Source organism: Pseudorasbora parva, chromosome 21 (assembly GCF_024679245.1).
Source record: "Pseudorasbora parva isolate DD20220531a chromosome 21, ASM2467924v1, whole genome shotgun sequence".
In the NCBI taxonomy this organism is placed as follows: domain Eukaryota; kingdom Metazoa; phylum Chordata; class Actinopteri; order Cypriniformes; family Gobionidae; genus Pseudorasbora; species Pseudorasbora parva.
In genome coordinates, this window is record NC_090192.1 from 4254037 (window position 1) to 4273708 (window position 19672).

The 19672-nt window shown below is 38.2% G+C and overlaps 1 protein-coding gene across 1 annotated transcript in view; it reads left to right on the forward strand.

Moving 5' to 3' along the window:
- The window catches only part of lrrc45 (leucine rich repeat containing 45), a 19566-nt gene extending 115 nt beyond the window's left edge, over positions 1–19451 (forward strand). Inside the window, exons 1-18 of the mRNA XM_067430518.1 lie at positions 1–13; positions 2184–2438; positions 3351–3412; positions 3509–3579; positions 5820–5998; positions 6984–7112; positions 9233–9345; positions 9426–9484; positions 9573–9650; positions 10767–10902; positions 12972–13049; positions 13126–13237; positions 13323–13393; positions 13477–13569; positions 15289–15381; positions 15462–15635; positions 16948–17095; positions 18846–19451. The exon at positions 1–13 is cut by the window's left edge and continues 115 nt beyond it. Of these exons, the coding sequence (XP_067286619.1) occupies positions 2207–2438; positions 3351–3412; positions 3509–3579; positions 5820–5998; positions 6984–7112; positions 9233–9345; positions 9426–9484; positions 9573–9650; positions 10767–10902; positions 12972–13049; positions 13126–13237; positions 13323–13393; positions 13477–13569; positions 15289–15381; positions 15462–15635; positions 16948–17095; positions 18846–19042 (2025 nt within the window). The 5' untranslated portion in view covers positions 1–13; positions 2184–2206 and the 3' untranslated portion in view covers positions 19043–19451. The remainder of the gene's footprint in view (positions 14–2183; positions 2439–3350; positions 3413–3508; positions 3580–5819; positions 5999–6983; positions 7113–9232; positions 9346–9425; positions 9485–9572; positions 9651–10766; positions 10903–12971; positions 13050–13125; positions 13238–13322; positions 13394–13476; positions 13570–15288; positions 15382–15461; positions 15636–16947; positions 17096–18845) is intronic.
- Positions 19452–19672: the final 221 nt, after the last annotated feature.

Consider the following 19672-nt stretch of genomic DNA (forward strand, 5'->3'; position numbering starts at 1 on the left):
GGCAGAAAGAAAGGTTAGATTTCATTTTATTACCATTCATCTCATGTAACGTAAACCGATTGTTGCGCTCAAATGAGTTTTGCATGTAAGTTAGAGTATCGGATGCTAGACTCGATTGTAACGTTAACTGAGTGCAAACAACGTTCGTGTGTTTGAAGATTTTTATTTTTTATTTCTTTACCATGAACAAATACTGTAGTATATCATAGTAAAATTACTCTAGTAAATACTAAATACTATAGTGTTATTGAACCATACTATAGTAAAGTGTAGTATAGTGTAGTGTATATAACGTTTTATATATATATATATATATATATATATATATATATATATATATATATATATATATATATATATATATATATATATATATATATATATATATATATATAGTATTTACCAATACTTTACAATAATTTACTGTAGTATTATGTACTAGTGTATGGTTCAAAAACACTATAGTATTTACTAGCGTAATTTTATTATAATATACTATAGTATTTTTTCTCACAACAAATAGATCATAATATATGTATTCCCGTTTTTCTTTTGTAAAATACACATGTATTTTGGGAGAACATAGTAAATATTCCACTACTTTTTTTGTAAGTTACTGCAATTTTCTTTTAGCCATTTTGAATTGTTCATAAATTTAAAAAAAAACTCGGTTTCACTTTATATTAAGTATCTTTAACTGCTATGTACTAAGATTTAAATTAATAATGCTGGACCACAAAACCAGTCATAAGAGTAATTTTTTTGAAATTGAGATATATACATCTTCTGAAAGCTGATTAAATAATCTTTCCATTGATGTTATGGTTTGCAAAATCGAAATATTGATAAAAATGCCTTTAAAGTTGTCAAAATGAAGTCCTTAGCAAAACATATTACTTACTTTTACTAATATCAATATAAATATCAATAATTTTGAACCATACAATGTAATGTTGGCTATTACAAATATACCCGTGCGACACGACTGGTTTTGTGCCCCAGGGTCACATTTGATACAAAACACTTACAATGATTTTACATTGTACTAATAGTTATATTTAAAAACAATACCTGCATGTAATGACATCTATAATTACACCATTGACCTTCAACCCACTCTTAAACCGACTCTTAAATACCACCAAACCTGTCCCTATCCTTACCCGTATCCACATCAGTGGCAGCAAAAGTGTTTTGTAATACAAAATAAGTGCATTGTACCTAACCTTTGTGCCAACAGTCAGTTAATGGTTATAGTTAATGAATGGATGAGGGTCAAATTTGTGGTTCGGATGTAACATAAATGGCTTTTAAAGATCAGGGGCCCGGGCCTGTACCACGATGGTAATTGGTACCAGGGTTACAGGATAAGTTTCAAGTTGACAAAAACAGATATATCACTGCAATTAAAAGTTGTGAAGTTAGATTTGAACATTTACATTCACATGTAGTAATTTTTACGGCTTCATCTAATGATTCTAAAGCTTATTTATTTTAGCTTTATATTAGCTTTATTAATTTATATTAATTTAAACTAAGAGCTTAATAATTGATAAACTAAAATTGTACATGTGTAATGAGTTATGGGTATAATAATTACATAAATAATGCCTAAATCAAACAAAATTATTATAATAAGATAAATAAACATTGCTAAAAGCCAGGCGATTTTGTCTTTAAAAAAAATTTGTTATGTAGTGACCTTTAATTTGGAGTCGAAACAGGGGGAGTGACTGTATTGCATCAGACATGTGACACTTTGTTCACAGCTGATTGGTCCAGTTTCGGTTTGATAACTCTTACCTGGAAGAACATAACCTGCCCCATAGCAGGTTAGATGTGGAGTGTCAGTTACTATGAGGATGAACAAGCCAAAGCCAAACCACTTTCATAGTGCCTACAACCGAGGATTCAAAAATCCTGGTGCCTAAAGTGTGTTCCTGCTTTAGTCCACTGTGTGCATCAGTGTGAGGTGACCTGAAGATGACACTGCCCTATATTTACATCAGAGACCTTCAGTGCATGCGTCTGATGAATGAAGTTTTGCAGCTTGCAATAACAATATTATAATTTGCTTTGCATGTAAACACTTTATAACCAGCTAGAGATGGTTTAAAATACAACTAGATTGAAATGCAAAGCTTCACCAAAATGAATTACAATCACATTCTCTCCCTCCACAGCCCAGTGAGAGGAGACGGAGGTCATGGAGGACTTCAGGAGGCTGTACCTGAGGCTGTGTAAGGAGGGAGGAATAGACACTCAGGAGTCAGTGCTGGCTCAGCTGCAGGACATGAGGACGGTGACGGGCAGCTGCAGACTGGACCTGAGTGGGCAGAGCATCAGTCTGGACACCTGCGGCGTGCTGGGCAGAGCGCTGCAGAACGACACGCTCTTCACTGAGCTCATCCTCAGCGACTGCATGCTCACCGAGGAAGGTAACTCCCAGAACAGTCCTGAAAATCCAAAGCAGAGGTGGACAAAGAACACAACTTCATTACTTGAGTAATAGTAGTAACATGGCCAAAAATTAGTTAGACGTATGAAGGAGTATTTCTGTGCCAAATACACTCCTTCAGTTCAAATACATTTCGGAAAATTTAGAGTGTTAAACAGTAGATGCAGTTTGTTTTTCCGGCACAGCGATAAAGCTCTGCAAGTGTTTGTTCCCGGTCATGAGTGGAAACCGTTTCGTTTTCAGTTAGTGTGTAAGTGCATATAATGTGAACAACACAAATACAAAGTTATCCAGGGATAATGCCAAGTGTGTGTGTGTGTGTGTGTGTGTGTGTGTGTGTGTGTGTGTGTGTACGCACACTCTCTTTAGCTCCGCCCACTGCACGCCTCCACAAGCTCGGCTGTTTAAAAAAAAAGTCAGGGCAGCGTATCTGTCTTTTATAAATCTGATAAAACTAAAGACTCTTCTGAGATACTCTATAGGTACTCAAGATTAGCATGAGACAGAAACTGCATGTGCTACTTTACTTTATTTATCGTGCACTTTCAACTATATAACTTTGCAGAACGTTTACATTCACAGTCAGCTTAGAAAAACCATAATAGGGGCACTTTAATTTTCTCATAATATAAATATACATTGCAGAATTAGTTTGAAAACTGTGCACTTTGAAACTTTGCAGACCTTTTACATTCACTGTATTACACACTGCATGCAGGGGAATATTCCATAGAGCTTCATAGGGGCATGGTAATGTTCATTTTACTTTAATTGTATTAATTCATCTTCACTCATTTTTTCCTATCTAGAAAGCAAAGAAGTAGCATATACAAGAAAACGGCTGTTTGAATGTCAAGTAGTTTAGCACTCACACTCCTCCTGCCATCTACAGGTGCCAAGCTGCTGCTCAATGGGCTTTGCTCCAACACCACAGTGAAAGTTTTGGACCTGAAGGTGAAATTATGCATTATAATATATACATATTTTACTGATCTGTCTCGAGCTTTTTGAAATGTATAATTGGTTCCTAAAAGTGTAATTTCGGTTCAGGGCAATAACATGAGAGGAACAGGAGCTGAGGCTTTGGGCCAGTTATTAGTGAGGAACAAGATTCTGCGCAGGTGAGGGTTTTTTAATACTCCTTTCTAGCCTATAATGGTCTGTCTTGTTTAAACTATTGTCATTCCTATTTTCCTCCACATTAAGAGAGTTTCTGAACTGTGTTTAAACACCCATTTGACCTCTGTGATGTGGAAGGTAAGAGGAGACAATGGTATTGATTTATCTGAAATAACGCAGAAATATGGAAAAAAAAAAATCACAGGAATGCGCATTAAATCTGGAAATGACCACCTCATAGCATAACTTATGAACATAAATTGTTCAAAACAAGTTTAAAATGGTTTACCACCATCATTTTTGTTGGGGTAACAGTTTAACACCCAGAGACCAGAAATGCGAAATGAAGACCAGGAGTCAGGAGGTTCAATCATCGGAGGGAATTTTACTGAAGAATAGTTTGCAGTTTCATCGGTAGAGTCAGCTTCAGAGTCTCACGAGGAGGTCGCCGGCCAGACTCTACCTTACACTGAAAATCTTACACCCATTATACCCATTTCAAGGGCACGGCATTATCTCTCTCTTCGGGAGGGGAGCTTCTGATTGGTTCACAAACTTGCAATGTAAGCAATTTTCCACACATGGACCGATAGCAGGACATACAGTATCTCTAAACTAGGTGGACTGGTCGTCTCCCACTAACTAGTTTTGCATCTCTTGTGAGATCATATGCCACTGACCAGCGTCTCCAAGTCTGGCTTCGTCTGCAGAAATGTCCATCTCATCTCCAACATAAGGCATGCATAGATATGACACACACACTCATAAAACATGGATAGATAGAACACACACACACACACCTAAAACTCCAGAGAATACTGGATTCACTCAAGGTTGAGAACGTCTTAACTAACTATGAACAAAACATAGTTCCACAACATGCTGATACTACATCTAATACAGAAATGAAGTCACTCTATTAAAGCCGCACTTGGCTACTTTTGCTCTCGGGGTCCCCCTACAGTTTGGAAAAAATAATGTCCTCAACTACTGTCGTAAGAGCTGTCATCCTACAACAGGGGATGCCATCGCGCGTGCATTTGTTGACATGACAACCCTGATAGCCCTGAACTAGTGATGCGCAGGTCGTCTCATAACCCGCGGACCCCGTATGTCTATTTAATTGTCGCGGGTGCGCGGCGGGTTGTAAAAATATATACAGTGGTGCGGGGCGGGCCAAATAACTTCATAAAAGCGTCCCGCGGGTCGGTGCAGCACTAACAGTTCCCCTGAACACTGCAAGAGGATTTCGAGTTCTTCTGGCGTTGCGTGTGAAATGCCTTCATCCCAGGTAACGTTACAGTCAGTGGCATGTTTCAGCATGTCATATGAATATAATTTCATGGGTTTTATTTTGTTCAAACGCCAAATAATCACGATGGTCACGTTTACAAGCCAGCGTCATTATAGTAGTCTATTGGTTACCGTTTTACAGAATCTATATGATACTTCAGTTCAATGTTTGAGTGGTAGCTCACCGTAACAAGCAGGACAGCATCGGTCGGGCACGCCTCCTTCAGCTCACGCCGACGAGCAAACGCTGGTCACATGCTGATCCTCGTCCTGCCTTTAATCCCATCACTTTTTCGTTTCCTCTTATTGCTTTCCTCCAACAAAACCTTTTCTTTCTTATTTGTCTCTGCTGCTTCAGACATGACTATATTATCCGACGAACAAAGTTGGGCTCGCACGTCCGAATGTAAGGAAGTGTGTGTGTTGGTGGAAGTGATGTATATGCCGTAAAGCTGTCGAATTTTGTAGTTCTTTTTGTTCTCGGGTTACTACCCGAAACCCGAAGTTTAAAAGTACGATTAAAAACGATACAGACCCCATCAGGCTATGGCAGACGTGTCATTCAGCTTATTGTAAGTCGATTTATCATCACAAGAGTCTTAAAAAATATATTATGAAGGTTGAAAAGTTACCTAGTGCTGATTTAACAGACATCCAATGTCACCTAGAGTGTGGAATTGAAAAATACACAGCAAGGAAGCACACCAAAAGCTCTCAAAACACTCGGTTAAATATAAAGGAATTATAGTTCATCTAGTTTATTAAAGGTAGAAATGGTTATGACTTTAATTAGTTTGATTCTGATTTTCATATTGGTCATAAAATGTTTTTTAAAGGATATTGATATAATGAAGAGGCAAGTGATGTCCAACTTGATCCTTCAGTTTAATTTCCAAAAAATATTGTAAATATTGTAAAATATCCAATGTTTGTTTCTGTTTTGCTTGAGGCTTGTGCTGGAGTGGAATGCTCTGGGAATGTGGGAGGAAGGATTTGGCATATTTTGTGAAGGTCTGGCCTCCAACACCTCTCTCACCCAGCTCGACCTGCGCAACAACCAGATTAACCACCAGGGGGCAGCGGAGCTCTGTGTGGCGCTCAAGAGGAACAACACTCTGCTAGAGCTGGGTGAGTGAGCGCTAACACACTCCTCCCTCATTGTTGTCTGTCAACAAGGACTCTGTTGTTGTTCTGTTGTCCCAGTTCTTTGAGGCTGATGTAATGTAAAAGTTTAGCAAGATGCCCGTCGCTCTCTTTAGATCCTTGTTGTCTGCACTGTGCTATTGAAACTATGGTGGTGTGCAATATTTCTCAATCCTTGGATTATTGTCTGTGCAATCATTTAAATATGTTTAATGTTTTTATGTGTTAACAGATCTAACTTAGAAACTAATATACCCTAACAATGGCTCATATATACACTGCCATTAAGATTTGAAAGAAGTCTGCATTTATTTATAAAAACTGTAAATATTATGAAATAGTATTGCCATTTAAAGTAACTGTTTTCTATGTGAATATATTGTAAAATGTAATTTATTCCTGTGATCAAAGCTGAATTTTCAGTATCATTACTCCAGTCTTCAGTGTCACATGATCCTTCAAAAATCATTGTAATATGATTATTCGCTGCTCAATAAACATTTATGATTCGGTTGTGCTGCTATATATTTTTATGGATTTTTTTTTTAATGGAAAAAAAATGAAATTAATAGATATCAGGGACATTTAAAATGATGATTTCTGACCTGGAAAATATTATGGAAAATTATTACATTTTAAAAAGTCCTGAAAACCACATACATTTTTTCTATTGATGCTCATCGGTTCTCAAACGGGGGGCATCAAGATAGCGCAAAAGTATTTCAAATAAGCAAGAAAATAAGCTAAATCTACTATACATCAAGACATTTCTTATTATTTGGTTATATTTTATAACGAATATACATATTTTTAGTTATGCCAAGCTCTACAATACATTTATCGTGTAGACATTGTGAGTTGGAGGGCCTTAAATTAGAAATGTTGAGATCCACTGGTCTGGATTTGGAGTTCAGTCTCTATAAAAGCATTGCTCAAAATCTCAAAAATAAGGTGGAGTCTGTTTTTGCAGATATCAGATGGAACAACATGGGTCTGCTGGGCGGCCGGTCTCTGCTGGAGGCAATGCAGCAGAACCGCACACTGCTCAAACTGGAGATGGCTGGAAACAACATTCCCAGTGACACGCTCAGAGCCATCGGTGAGGCTGCTCTTCAACCGCAGCTGTTATACACATTTAAAGGAAGTGTATGTAAGATTGTGGCCAAAACTGGTACTGCAATCACTTTCAGTTGGCTGCAGAACCCGGACTACTGTTGTCAGTGATATAAGTATTTTAAATTAACATGATTTCTTAATGTCTAGTGACATATCAGGGCCATTTTATGATTACTTGAAATACATTTCTTACATACAGTTCCTTTAAGGCAGACACTACAGGTGAACGGGCTTTCCCTAGCTGATTAATCACATCAAGACGAGTGTTCGGTATTACAAGTTTGTGGAAATGTTAAGTTTAAAGGCATGAATATATTTGCATACATTTCCAGAACAGAAATCTGAACATTGGATTGAGCCAGATTTAAAACTTTGTTAACATATTCAAGGTTTTCAGACAGAGAATTTTGGATATCTCTTTTTTTTATCTTTGCATAAACCCGAATATACTGTCGAAAGCCAGAAAAATGGAAAAAAAATCACCATGATTTTAGGAATTAAATATTATATAAAGGAGAATGATAAATGAACAAACTCCTCAGCAAAAACATTAGGATTATAGATAGAAATAAAACTGTGAAATGCACTTGCATATCAGCTTTTACAGATATGTATTGTAATTTAAATTTACAGACACAAATAGATAAAGTGTAATAAAATACACTGTTAAATATTTACTTTGGATGTTTTCTTTCTACGAGTCTGAAAGAACATATGTTACAGAAGCAAAAAAGCCCAACATCTCAAAACTGGCTGCAAATCAGTGGTTTTACCTGTAGTGTCTTGCCATAAAGGTGCAGTGTGAGATTTCTGAGAAGCCCTATTGATATCTGAAATCATCCCAAACAAACACACCCCTCTCTCTATGGTCCGCCCCACGCGATGCAAGAGTGGATGTCTGTTTATCATAGCTGAAGCAAAGCAAGATAATGCTTTGCAAGAAAAGCAAAAATTACAAATTAACGACAGGAAAGAACAAAATATATATACAAGCAAGAGTTGGTTAGTAGCTTCAGAAAGACAATGACACTCGAAACTGTCCCGTTACCAGAGCTAACATTACAACAACAGCATAATTCAGTTCTGTGGAAAAGCAAAACCAATGTTACTCACATATGGAGCAGAAACGTCTGTTTTCAGTCTTTCCCACTCAGGCCTGTCCAGTGCTGGAAAGCTTGTCTAATATTAACCCGTGTCCTAAAGCTCGGAGCCCTTCTTCTTCCAGTGATATTCCTCTGAGCTTTTCTCTTTTGTAATGTCTCTTAGCCATCTTTCTTTCTACAGTCTTATACTCTCTCTCTCCTCCCCCATCATGAATGGACACGCCCCCTAATGCTGATTGGCTACAAGTGTGTGTTGTGGTGCTCGGTTCACTCCACTTTCAACATCGTTTCTCAGAAATCACTTAGTCCGGGGACACACTGCAAGCGTGCCGTGAGCGTCTCGGCTGCGTGGCGTGCCCGTTTTTATTTTGGCTCCCATGTTAACCGGTCGGCGCTTGCACACTGCCAGCGTGACGAGCGGGAAAACGTGTGCATGCTAGAAATAGAAAAGACGCCTATTTTTCACACGGCACGCAAGCGTTTCCAGGCAAACTAGAATAGGAAAAGATGTCATTGTCATGATGTCATTTTGACACAAATACATTAATAAATGACATTTTCAAGTTTGAAAGTCTGTAGGGTAACATAAATGCAGATAAAGGCCTAATTGTAATAATAAAAAAACTACATAATTCTCGATTTGGAAATATTGCAACTGTCAATACAGAATGAAATATTCTGTAGCCTATTTTGTCGTCAATATCATAGATATATATGGTCAATAGGCTACTGCTGATGTTGTCTTTGCTGTATCAATAGGCAATATATTTATGTTTAACATGAAGTATAGGGCTTCCCTGTACATCAATAGCAGCAGCGACACGCTTCTGATGTGCAAAGACAGAGAAAACGCCGCGCAGCCCCGCGGCTGACACGCAACAGAAACGCCACGCTCACGCCACGCTTGCAGTGTGTTTCCAGCCTTACTGCAGCTTTAATATGAATGCTTTTTTTTTATAAGAACAAATCCAAATTAGTTTACACTTTTTGTTATTCCCAGAACAGTCCATGAATCACAATGCAGACAGGCAGTCCACACTTCGAGACAGCCGGAGCAGGACTCAAGTGCTCAGCAAAGAGATCCAGCTCCTAAAGGAGGAGAAGGGCCGACAGGTGAGGGTGGCTGGGATTATTCGCTTAAACTGTGGGTGGATTAACTGGACTAACAGCCCTTCTCTCCATGTGGCCTGAAGTTTCTTAGTCTCATGGACACCATTGACAGACAGAAAGATGAGATGGGAAGAAGCAGCAGGTTAGTGTCTTTTAAAATTGAACCAAAGCCACTTTTGGTTCACACAATGAATAAATGTTGACAGCATATGTGTTTGGATTTCTTGCAGAAATTCATCAATACGCCTAGGGCAGTTACAGGAAGCACTGAACGAGCAGAAATCATCTGTGAATTCTCTCACAGCCAAGTAGGTTTCCTTTAAAACTGCCATACATGTTCTACCTTAATAGCACTATTGGGACAGTAAATGTTTCTCATAGTGAGGGAAGGTATTTTCAGCAGGGGTTAGTCGGTGACTTTATTGCCATCCCAATACAAATTGTCTATTTTTTTCTCTAACAACTCATGCAAAAATCTCAGGCTGAATTACCTTCTGTTTTATGACGAACACCAAGTTTGTGTGGTAATTTAATATCCATCCAAATCTACATCTCCGAGTTTACAAGAAGGCATCCATTCAAAATTCACAGTTTAAATCCTTTTAGACCACTGCGCACCGTACCGTAACTGTTGCACTTTGTGGTCATTTGCATTTTAAAGTTATACAATTTCATTACTGATATGCTGGAAAGTTTTTACAAGAACAATATTTCATCACCACAGCGAGTGGAGGCTGTTAAGAACAAAAAGAAGAAACAAAAGCACTTAAATGGACTGTTATTATGGCAGCAAAAAGTGTGCCATACCATTTTAAAATAGGCAATTATATACATCACAAGATATAAACCAAGCAGCTTTATTTTTACCGTATGTAAATAAGAGGCTGCATTATTAGCAACTTATTTCTGCTCATTTCCATATTTTTTAAATGACATTTACCATGTCAGCAACCATATTAACTAGCGATTTTTAAAGAGGAGATTCAAATAATAAATAGCTAAAATTACATATTTAGCTAAGAACCATGTGACTGACCACATGAGCAGCGAGTTCCCAGGTTCACAGGATCACAAAACTCGCTCCTCCACCGTGAATAAATCCCCATCTGATTCTAAATGCATGAGTTTTATGGTTACACTTTATTTTAAGGTGTCCTTGTTACAGTGTAATATTAATTCACAGCATGTATTTATTATAGGGTAAGGGTAGGATTAGGGTTTGGTTGAGGGTTATTTGCATGTAATTATGCATAATTTAAGTGCATGTGACATGTATATGTATATGTAACAAGGACACTGTAAAATAAAGTATCACTGAGTCCACATGAGAAACAATAACCATCCGAATAGGGCTAATGGTTCAAATCAAAGCAACACAGTTTTTTGGGATGTTTGTCAGAGGTAAAGTCTGTTGTGTTGTTCAGACTGCAGATGACGGAGGCCGCTCTTGCTCTGTCGGAGCAGAAGGCTCATGATCTGGGTGAGCTGCTGACTCGAGTTAAAGTGGAGAAAACTGAGCTCAGAGACAGACAGTCCAGAGAGATCAAGAAGGAGCAGGAGGTATGCAGAAACGTTTTTACACCGTTACAGGTTTTACCTTTACTCCTTAATCCTCTGATGAATGCATGATTAAATCTCACACGCAAAAAATGCATTTGAATAATGAGTATTGGTTATTATTATTTATGAATGGAAGTTGTTAATCTATTACATAATATATATATATATATATATATATATATATATATATTACAGATTCCACAAATATATTACGTAGCGACAATTCATTTATTGTCAATTATTCAACAAACATTGATAATAATCAGAAATGTTTCTTGAGCAGCAAATCAAAGGGTTTCCTAAGCAGTCTGGAAAAAGTATGAAATTTGATTTGTCATTTCCATGTCTGGATAATGGGAAACAATTGTTTCTCCACTTTCCAGACTGTTGCCCCTATTCATTTTTATAAAATAAAAAATTAAGAATTTCTAAAAATAAATGTATCATACAAGCAAAGTGTTTTCATGGCAAAAGTTTAGTAATCATTTAGTGATTATTGAACACAACTGAATAAAGTCAAGGTGGACATTTTTCTTTACACAGGGCTCAAACTTCAGAAAGTTAGGAGCACCAGCTGAAATCTAGGAGTGCCCACCAAAAATTAAGAAACATGTTCTACAACTACAATTTATATGTTATGAACAGATTTCTTTTATTTAAAAATTATATCATTCTTTCCCCCAGAGAAATGAGAACAGTAGTGATGCATCGGTCATGATTTTTCATGGCTGATTAAGTTTTTTTGTTTGTTTTGGTTTTTTTAAATGTACTGGGCCGATTCTAATACCGGGTTTGTTTTTATTTTCTTTATTTAAGCAAATGGATTTGTTTCTCATTTGCTCTACAACAGGCCAAACTGGTTGGGTATCTGTAACCATTTAAATATAAAGGCAACAACTGCATTTGAAATATGATCCAAACAAAGATACCACACACATGTAGCATGAGCAGTAGTTTTTTTATTTAAATTAGATTTAATTGTAGGATTGAAAGTAAAAACAGAATGGTCTGACTTTAGATTTGTGAAATGATGCAACATAAGACACAAAAAACCAAAACAGCAGACGGACTAAATGAAAATGCAAATTCACTCTGACAGACAATCACCCCCCAATTCAATATTAATATTTTTCTGGATATATTTTGTGCATCATGAGCAGTGAGCATGCTGTGGCTGGTGCAGTGTTTTCTCTGCTGGTGTGTCTGTGTTCTCCTCTTTGCGTTAGTCTTCAGCACGTTCTGTCTCTGGCCTGTTAAGATCCTGTTTACAGATTTCATAATATTTTCACACAAATGGTATTTTGGGAAATGATTGCAAGCAAAAACCGTCTGGTTCTGATTTATGGCCGCATGTCTACAAAACAGGTCGCACCCCAAGAATTATGTGCACTCGCACCAATGCTCCCAAATACATTTTGAGGTCGTACAGACTAAATTTTGGAAGCATATGTGACCAAAATATTTGCAATTTCCAGCCTTGTTACACAAAGCGGTTTGTCTTTTTGCAATAAGTGTGTCTCTTTTTAACTGTTTGGTGATCGTGTAACATCAAACCATATTCACAGTATCAATCTTATGTTTGAGAGGTGAATATATCCAGGTTATGAAGTGGTTTAGGTTTCTTCTCATCATATAAGCACGGTATCACTTTTGAGAAAACAACATTTCTTATTTTATATACAGATGACTGTACTACAATACCAAAGATAATGCAGTATGAATTATTTATGTTAAATATGATCAGGAAAATCTAGAGAGATTTGGACATTTGAGTCTAGATCATGTGACACTGAAGACTGAAGTAATGATGCTGAAAAATCATTTTTGATCACAGGGATAAATTACATTTTACAATATATTCACACAGAAAACAGTTGTTTTAACTAGTAATATTTCACAATGTTACAAATAAATGCAGTCTTGGGGAGCATAAGAGACGTCTTACCAAAAATGAAAAATCTTAGCAACTCCCAAGTTTTGTAGATGATCACAGTATAATACTAGATCATTTAACTTTGCTTTTCCTTATTAATTGAGTAATTGATTTCTAACGTTTTTTTGGTTTGTAGGATAGTGCTCTGAGGGAAGCCAAGCTTGTGAAGGAAGTGAACAGTCTGTCAGAGAAAAACCTCCAGCTTAAGAACAAGGTACAGAGACAAAGCTTTTTATATGAGGGAGCGTCTCGGACATGTGAGATTTAACCAGAATGTTTCAAACTCACAGCTGGAGGAGAGCGAACGCAGATGTAAAACACAACAGGATCAGATCTTTGAGCTGAAGCAGGAACTCACAAACACCACGGCTGAACTAAAGCTGCGACTCGCCCAGACTGAAGGTGACACATGACTTCCAACTCGGTTGCAAGAGATTGCCATTCAGATTGGTTTTGAATTTGTAATATTTTCTTTTGGTTCCGTAAGAACGACTGGACATGGAGAAGAGGAGATCCAAGCAGGCGCTTGAGGACATGGACAGTTTGCGACAGAAGGAGGTGAAGATTTTTACATTAGGTTTTACTTACATTTTTAGTTGCTTCTGCTGCTAAACATACAGTATATTATCCTTTTTCTCCAGGTGGATCACCTGACAAGACACCAGGAAGAGAGTGAAAGAGCTCTCCAAGAACGCATCCTCAAACTCGAGGGACAGCGGATCCAATTAGAAGAAGTAGACAAGATTATTCCTAAAACAAACCTCAACATTAATGAAATATAGAGGGGCCCTATTTTAACGGTCTGAGTGCAGGTGCACTTAGGGTGTGTCCGAATCCACTTTGACTAGTTTAACGGCTGTAAAAACGGTCGGTGCGTGGTGCATTCTTCTAGTCTCTTAATGAGTCATGGCTGTGTTTTGGGTGTAACGTGCAATAAACCAATCAGAGTCTCATCTCCCTTTCCCTTTAAAAGCCAGTTGCGTTCGCGCCATGATGGATTCGCTATTAACATGCAAGCGGAAAGACTGAACGCGTCTCCAGAGAGGAATCCTTTTATTTTTTATATTTATAAATGTGTAAATAACACAAAATAACCTTTAAATACCAATAACCTTTAAAATACCAATTTTTAGCCATTTAACCAAAAACCCATTATAAAAAAACCATTGACTTTCAAGACGATGGAACCAGAAGTGCTAAAATGCCCTGCATACAAAAATACATAATCTCTGCAGCAATATTAAATTCAAACATTAACAATTGCTGCATCCCAGTTTGCCTACTTGTACCCTAAAAGTACTCTTTTTGTGAAGAAAAAATACATACTTTTGAGAGTGAGTAGGCAAGCTTTGGGAAATAATATTTCATCATAATTGCATCTGTAACGAACCGCTCTGTTGCTTAGTTACATCAATCATCTTGTCACAGTTAAAATCCTCCACATTCAATATCATTTAATTTCCTATCGTTTCGGAGAGAAATGTGGCAGCATGTTGATCTGCCAGTCGTGGGTCTTTCATGTGGAGACTTTCCACATGTGTTTGCCTAATTATGCATTTAAAGGTTAATGACCAAATGTATCCTTATAAAAGTTCACAATGCTGTTGCAGATTAAATATGTGGATAACATTGAATAAATATTTTTTCGTCAGGTTAGATACTCAACACATATTAACGCGGAAAAGGCGTGGACTGGGTTATTTTTGCGGCTGACCTTATTGCGTAAGCATTTGTAGGAGTTTACCTTTCATTCGCAACATTTATGGGAGGAGAGTATTTAAATTAATCATGAGAGGTGATTTTCTACGTTTTGCGCTGGTCAATTTACTGGTGTTTGCGCCATTATTTACTACCCCAGAAAAGCGCGTCTTAAACCAGATTAACTGGTAGACTGCGCTGGTCATTATGGAAATGATCCGGCTGGGTCTGTGTTCTGTAATTTGCTTGTTGTCAGTAGATCATGCCCAGAACTTTACACTCCCATTGACACTTTTTTGAAACTGCTCTCTTGTGCTAATTTACCCTATTTAGTAAATCAGACCCTAATTATATTTTATAAATATAATATAACTATTTATGACGGATGCTATGCAAATTGGGATGCCGCAAATGTTTCATTATGTACTCGTCTCGTTCTAAACAACTTTTATTTTTTTCTCCCGGAGAAAAAGAAGTATATAAATTGTTAATTATATAGCATTTGCAATGCAGTGATAGTTCATAGTGTGCTGGTGCTGTTGAGCTACAAAAAAGTCAACAAAAATATGACTTGAAATATACCGCACCAGTCACGTACAACTTTGGTGGACACGCAGCCTTACCTCAGCTTTGCTGATTAATACCTGCCTTATTATTGGTTTTTGAAAAACATTGACTCAAGTGCAAATGTGATTCTTCATTCTGTGAATCTCCTTAATGTACCATTAAAAACATTGTTTGTCTTTTGCGTGTAGGAGCTCAGTCGAGCGAAAGCATCTCTAGTGACGGAGAGAGCTCAAGCCGAGGAGGAGCTTGGGAAAGTGCGTGCCCAAGTGCGACTGGAGGAGGTATGCAAATGCATTCTGAATTGTTACCACATTAGCAGTATTGTTCATTAAAACCATAAAATCATTTGTTCCCTCTGCAGCAGCAGCACCTGACCAGCCTGGAGGAGAAACTGCGAGGGGTTCGTCAGTCTCGGGATGAATCGCAGAACCACTGCACCCAGCAGAAACAAACCATCGCGGAGCTGCACGCCAGAGTGGGCCATCAGAGCGTGGAGATGGACTCGCTCCGCCGCAGGATAGAGGAGCTACAGCAGGTACTGCTCCAGATGCTGTGCTTCTCAACCTGTTGGATTCCACATTAATTTTTTGCACATTTATTTATTTTTCAGAAATTGGGTGTCCATAGATTAAAATCAAATAAAATAATTATAAATAAGTCATTCTAATTACAATTTGAATAATTAATTTGAATAATTAAGATAAAAATGTTGGCAACACTATTTAATAATGCACAGTCATGTTGGAACAGGAAGGGGCCATCCCCAAACTCTTCCCATAAAAGTTGGGAGCATGAAATTGTCCAAAATATCTTTGTATGCTGAAGCATTAAGAGTTCCTTCCACTGGAATTAAGGGGCCTAGCCCAACCCTTAAAAAACAACCCCACACCATAACCCCCTCTTCACCAAACTTTACACTTGGCACAATGCAGTCAGGCAAGTCCCGTTCTCCTGGCAACCGACAAACCCAGACTCCTCCATCGGATTTCCAGACAGAGAAGCGTGATTGGTCACTCAGAGAACACGTCTCACTGCTCTAGAGTCCAGTGGCGGCTGCTTTACTCCACTGCATCCCACGCTTTGCATTGCTCTTGGTGATGTAAGGCTTGGATGAGCTGCTCGGCCATGGAAACCCATTCCATGAAGCTCTCTACGCTGTTCTTGAGCTCATCTGAAGGTCACAGAAGATTGGAGGTCTGGAGCTGTTGACTGGAGAAAGTTGGCGATTTCTGTGCACTGTGACCCTCAGCAGGTGCTGACCCCACTCTGTGATGTTACGTGGCCTACCACTTCGTGGCTGAGTTGCTGTTGTTCCCAATTGCTTCCACTTTGTTATAATCCCACTAACAGTTGAGCGTGGAATATTTAGCAGTGAGGAAATGTCAGGAATGGACTTATTGCACAGGGGTCAACCTATCACGGCACCACGCTTGAGTTCACTGAGCTCCTGAGAGCGACCCATTCTTTCACTAATGTGTGTAGAAGCGTCTGCAGGCCTAGTGCTTGATTTATACACCTGTGGCCATGAAGTGATTGAACACTTGAACTCAGTGATTTGAAGGGGTATCCCAATACTTTTGGCAATATAGTGTACATTTACATGGTTTAATATTTAGACTACTTCTGTTATTGATTGCTATGATTATTTTGTTTATGAAAAAACATTGCTTACCCTTACATTTTAGTTTGAATTATTTTAGTACTTCAGCTGTTTATTTTTTATTTTATATTTATTGTTTATTTCAATAAATTAATGTTGTTATTTTTGTTTTGTTTTAGTCAACAGTAATAACCCTGATTTAAATAAATAAATCTAAATGACTTCTTGTGTTGTCTCTGAACCACAGGACCTTTCAGGTAAAGAGCAGGAGAAAGTGGCAGAAGTGACTCGAGTGCGGGTGGAGCTACAGGAGCAGATCGGTCACCTGCAGGCTGAGAGGACGGCACAGGGTGGCCTTAAAGAGAAGATTGCGGCTCTGGAGAGAGAGATGAAGGGTAAACCTTCTTTAAGCCTCTTTTTAAAGGGTTAATTCATCCAAAAATGAAAATTCTATCATTAATTCCTCACCCTTATATCGATCCAAACCCGTAAGACCTTCGTTCATCTTCATACAAAAATTAATGTATTTTTAATGAACTCAAGAGAGCTTTCTGAACCACACATAGGCAGCAATCTCATTGAAACTTTCAAGGTCAGAAAGGCAGTAAAGACATGGTTAAAATAGTCCATGTGACTCCAGTGGTTCAACCTTAATGTTAAGAAGTGATGAGAATACTTTTTATCAGCAAAACAAACAAAAATAATGCCTTTATTCAACAATCTCTACATCTGTGTCAGTCTCCTGGTTGTCTCTGAGTTGTACGTCAGAATGCCACCTCCTTATTGGCCAGCTCCTGCGTAAGCACCACAGGCATGCGTCATGTGAACAGCGTCGGCCAATGGTAAGCCAGCGTTCTGAAGTAGAACTCGCAAGCTCTGCGGTGTATCTACCACATAAACAGTGTTGAAGACTGACAGACTAGAAGAGATTTTTGAATAAAGTCATTAGTTCTGTTTTGCGCACAAAAAGTATTCTCATCACTTCATAACATTAAGGTTGAACCACTAGAGTCACATGGACTATTTTAACCATGTCTTTACTTCCTTTCTGGACCTTGAAAGTTGCAATGACGTTGCTGCCTGTTGCTGGTTCAGAAACGTATCAGATTTCATCAAAAATATCTTCAATTGTGTTCTGAGGATGAACGAAGGTCTAACGGGCATGATGGTGAGGAAAACAGAGTTTTCCTTTTTGGGTGAACTAACCCTTTTAAAGGGGTACTTCAGCTCTGGGAAGATGAATCTGTATTTAAACTGGGTCATCAATGTAGTAGAAATTATTTTTGAATTTGGTGCCTTCTAGACTGAGAAAAGACAGAAAATGTATTTTTGTCTCATGGGGATGAAAGACTACAATTCCCAGAATGCTTCGCTGCCCTGTGAGGCCATTCCCAAAGCCACCAACTGGATTACTGTGACTGAGTTGGAGAGACACTATGATTAAAAACTGAACGTGTGTGTTCAATATAATGATCGAGTCGCCGCGCGAGTATCACAGCACTGAGCACTAACTGCAGGAGTGAGATAAATGAGCTGATGAGCTCTCGTGATGAGAGCTGAGGTAATCGCGACTACACTCGTGGCATACATTCACAACGCCAGTTCAGTCTGGCGCGTTTCAGTTCATGCCTTTGCAAGCTTAACTTTCATAGAAATTAATTTAAGAACTTAAAAGACTTACATTGCTCAGCATAGCTCCATTTAAATGAGTGCCTGTAGCTGAGCTGAGCTCTGAGTGTGATCTCCCTCCCCCATGCGCGGGTTGAAAACATGCGGAAATGGCTCACTCTGCTGGCTGTAGTCTTTAGCCTTTGGGTCAAACATTCCTCCTATGATGCAACTATCGACAATTTGCATCATAGGAGGAATTTTTCCAGAAATAAAATGCATAAATCTCTTGTCTCAGGGGGATATGAGGGGGGGAAGCACAATCATTTGAATATACTCCAGGGTTTCTACTGATACAAAGCCATATGCTAATCGCTGAAGTAACCCTTTAAGTTTTATAAAAGTGTCTGGAATTGTTCATGTAACTAATTTTACATAGTGACGCCTAAATGCAAGACTTGTTTTTGTTCTGTTATGTAACCTGAAGCCTGTTGCAGGCTGATGGCTCATTGACACAGTGTTTGTGTTTTGGATCAGTTCTCAGCACCGCCCACAGAGAGGCCCTTCTGGACAAAGAGAGTGAGATCTCCTCTCTGCTCGAGCGGCTGCGCATTAGAGAAGGAGAGATCCAGCGCATACGCGAGGACGAGGCACAGAGAGCCAGCTTCCTCCAGAACGCCATTCTCACTTACGTCCAGGGCTCTCCTCTTGCACACTTCAGCCCCAAAAAGTGAACGTGCATGCCAAGACTTCTGTGATTTCCCCACAGTTCTGTGTGCAGTCTTTCCGTCAGGTCCACCAGAGTGCTTTTGAACTATGCATAATAAATCTACTGCATACTGCAAGTGTTTATAATGCTTTTAAATGTTTGAGTGGCACGTTTTCATGAATTGAAACAAAAATGATACAACACAAAACTAAAGATTGGTATGCATTCTTATGCATTTTTTTTAGTAGTTTACTATTAATATTTGAACTATTTTAGAGCTCTCACATATTAAAAAAAAAATCCCCAATGTGCCATATTGTCTATCAAAGCTCTTATGCCAAGGCACTTACAAATGGCATATTTTAAAATGTTTTCTACTTTTAAAGTTCTTTCGTTTTTGTAATGTCTCTTGGTTATTGAATAAAATGTGTGCTTTTGATGAAACTGTTTATACATTGTATAATGGACTAATGTTCATTCTTAATATTTCTGTACAATTTATTTTCCATTTTATTGTGAAACAATTAGCATTTTAAATTTGTTAAACACTTAAACATACATTTGAATGAAAAAATGTATAATGACGTTTTCTGTAATAACTGGACGCCACTCATGCGCTTAAGTGTGAGCAGGTCATGTGACAAACCTTTAGCAT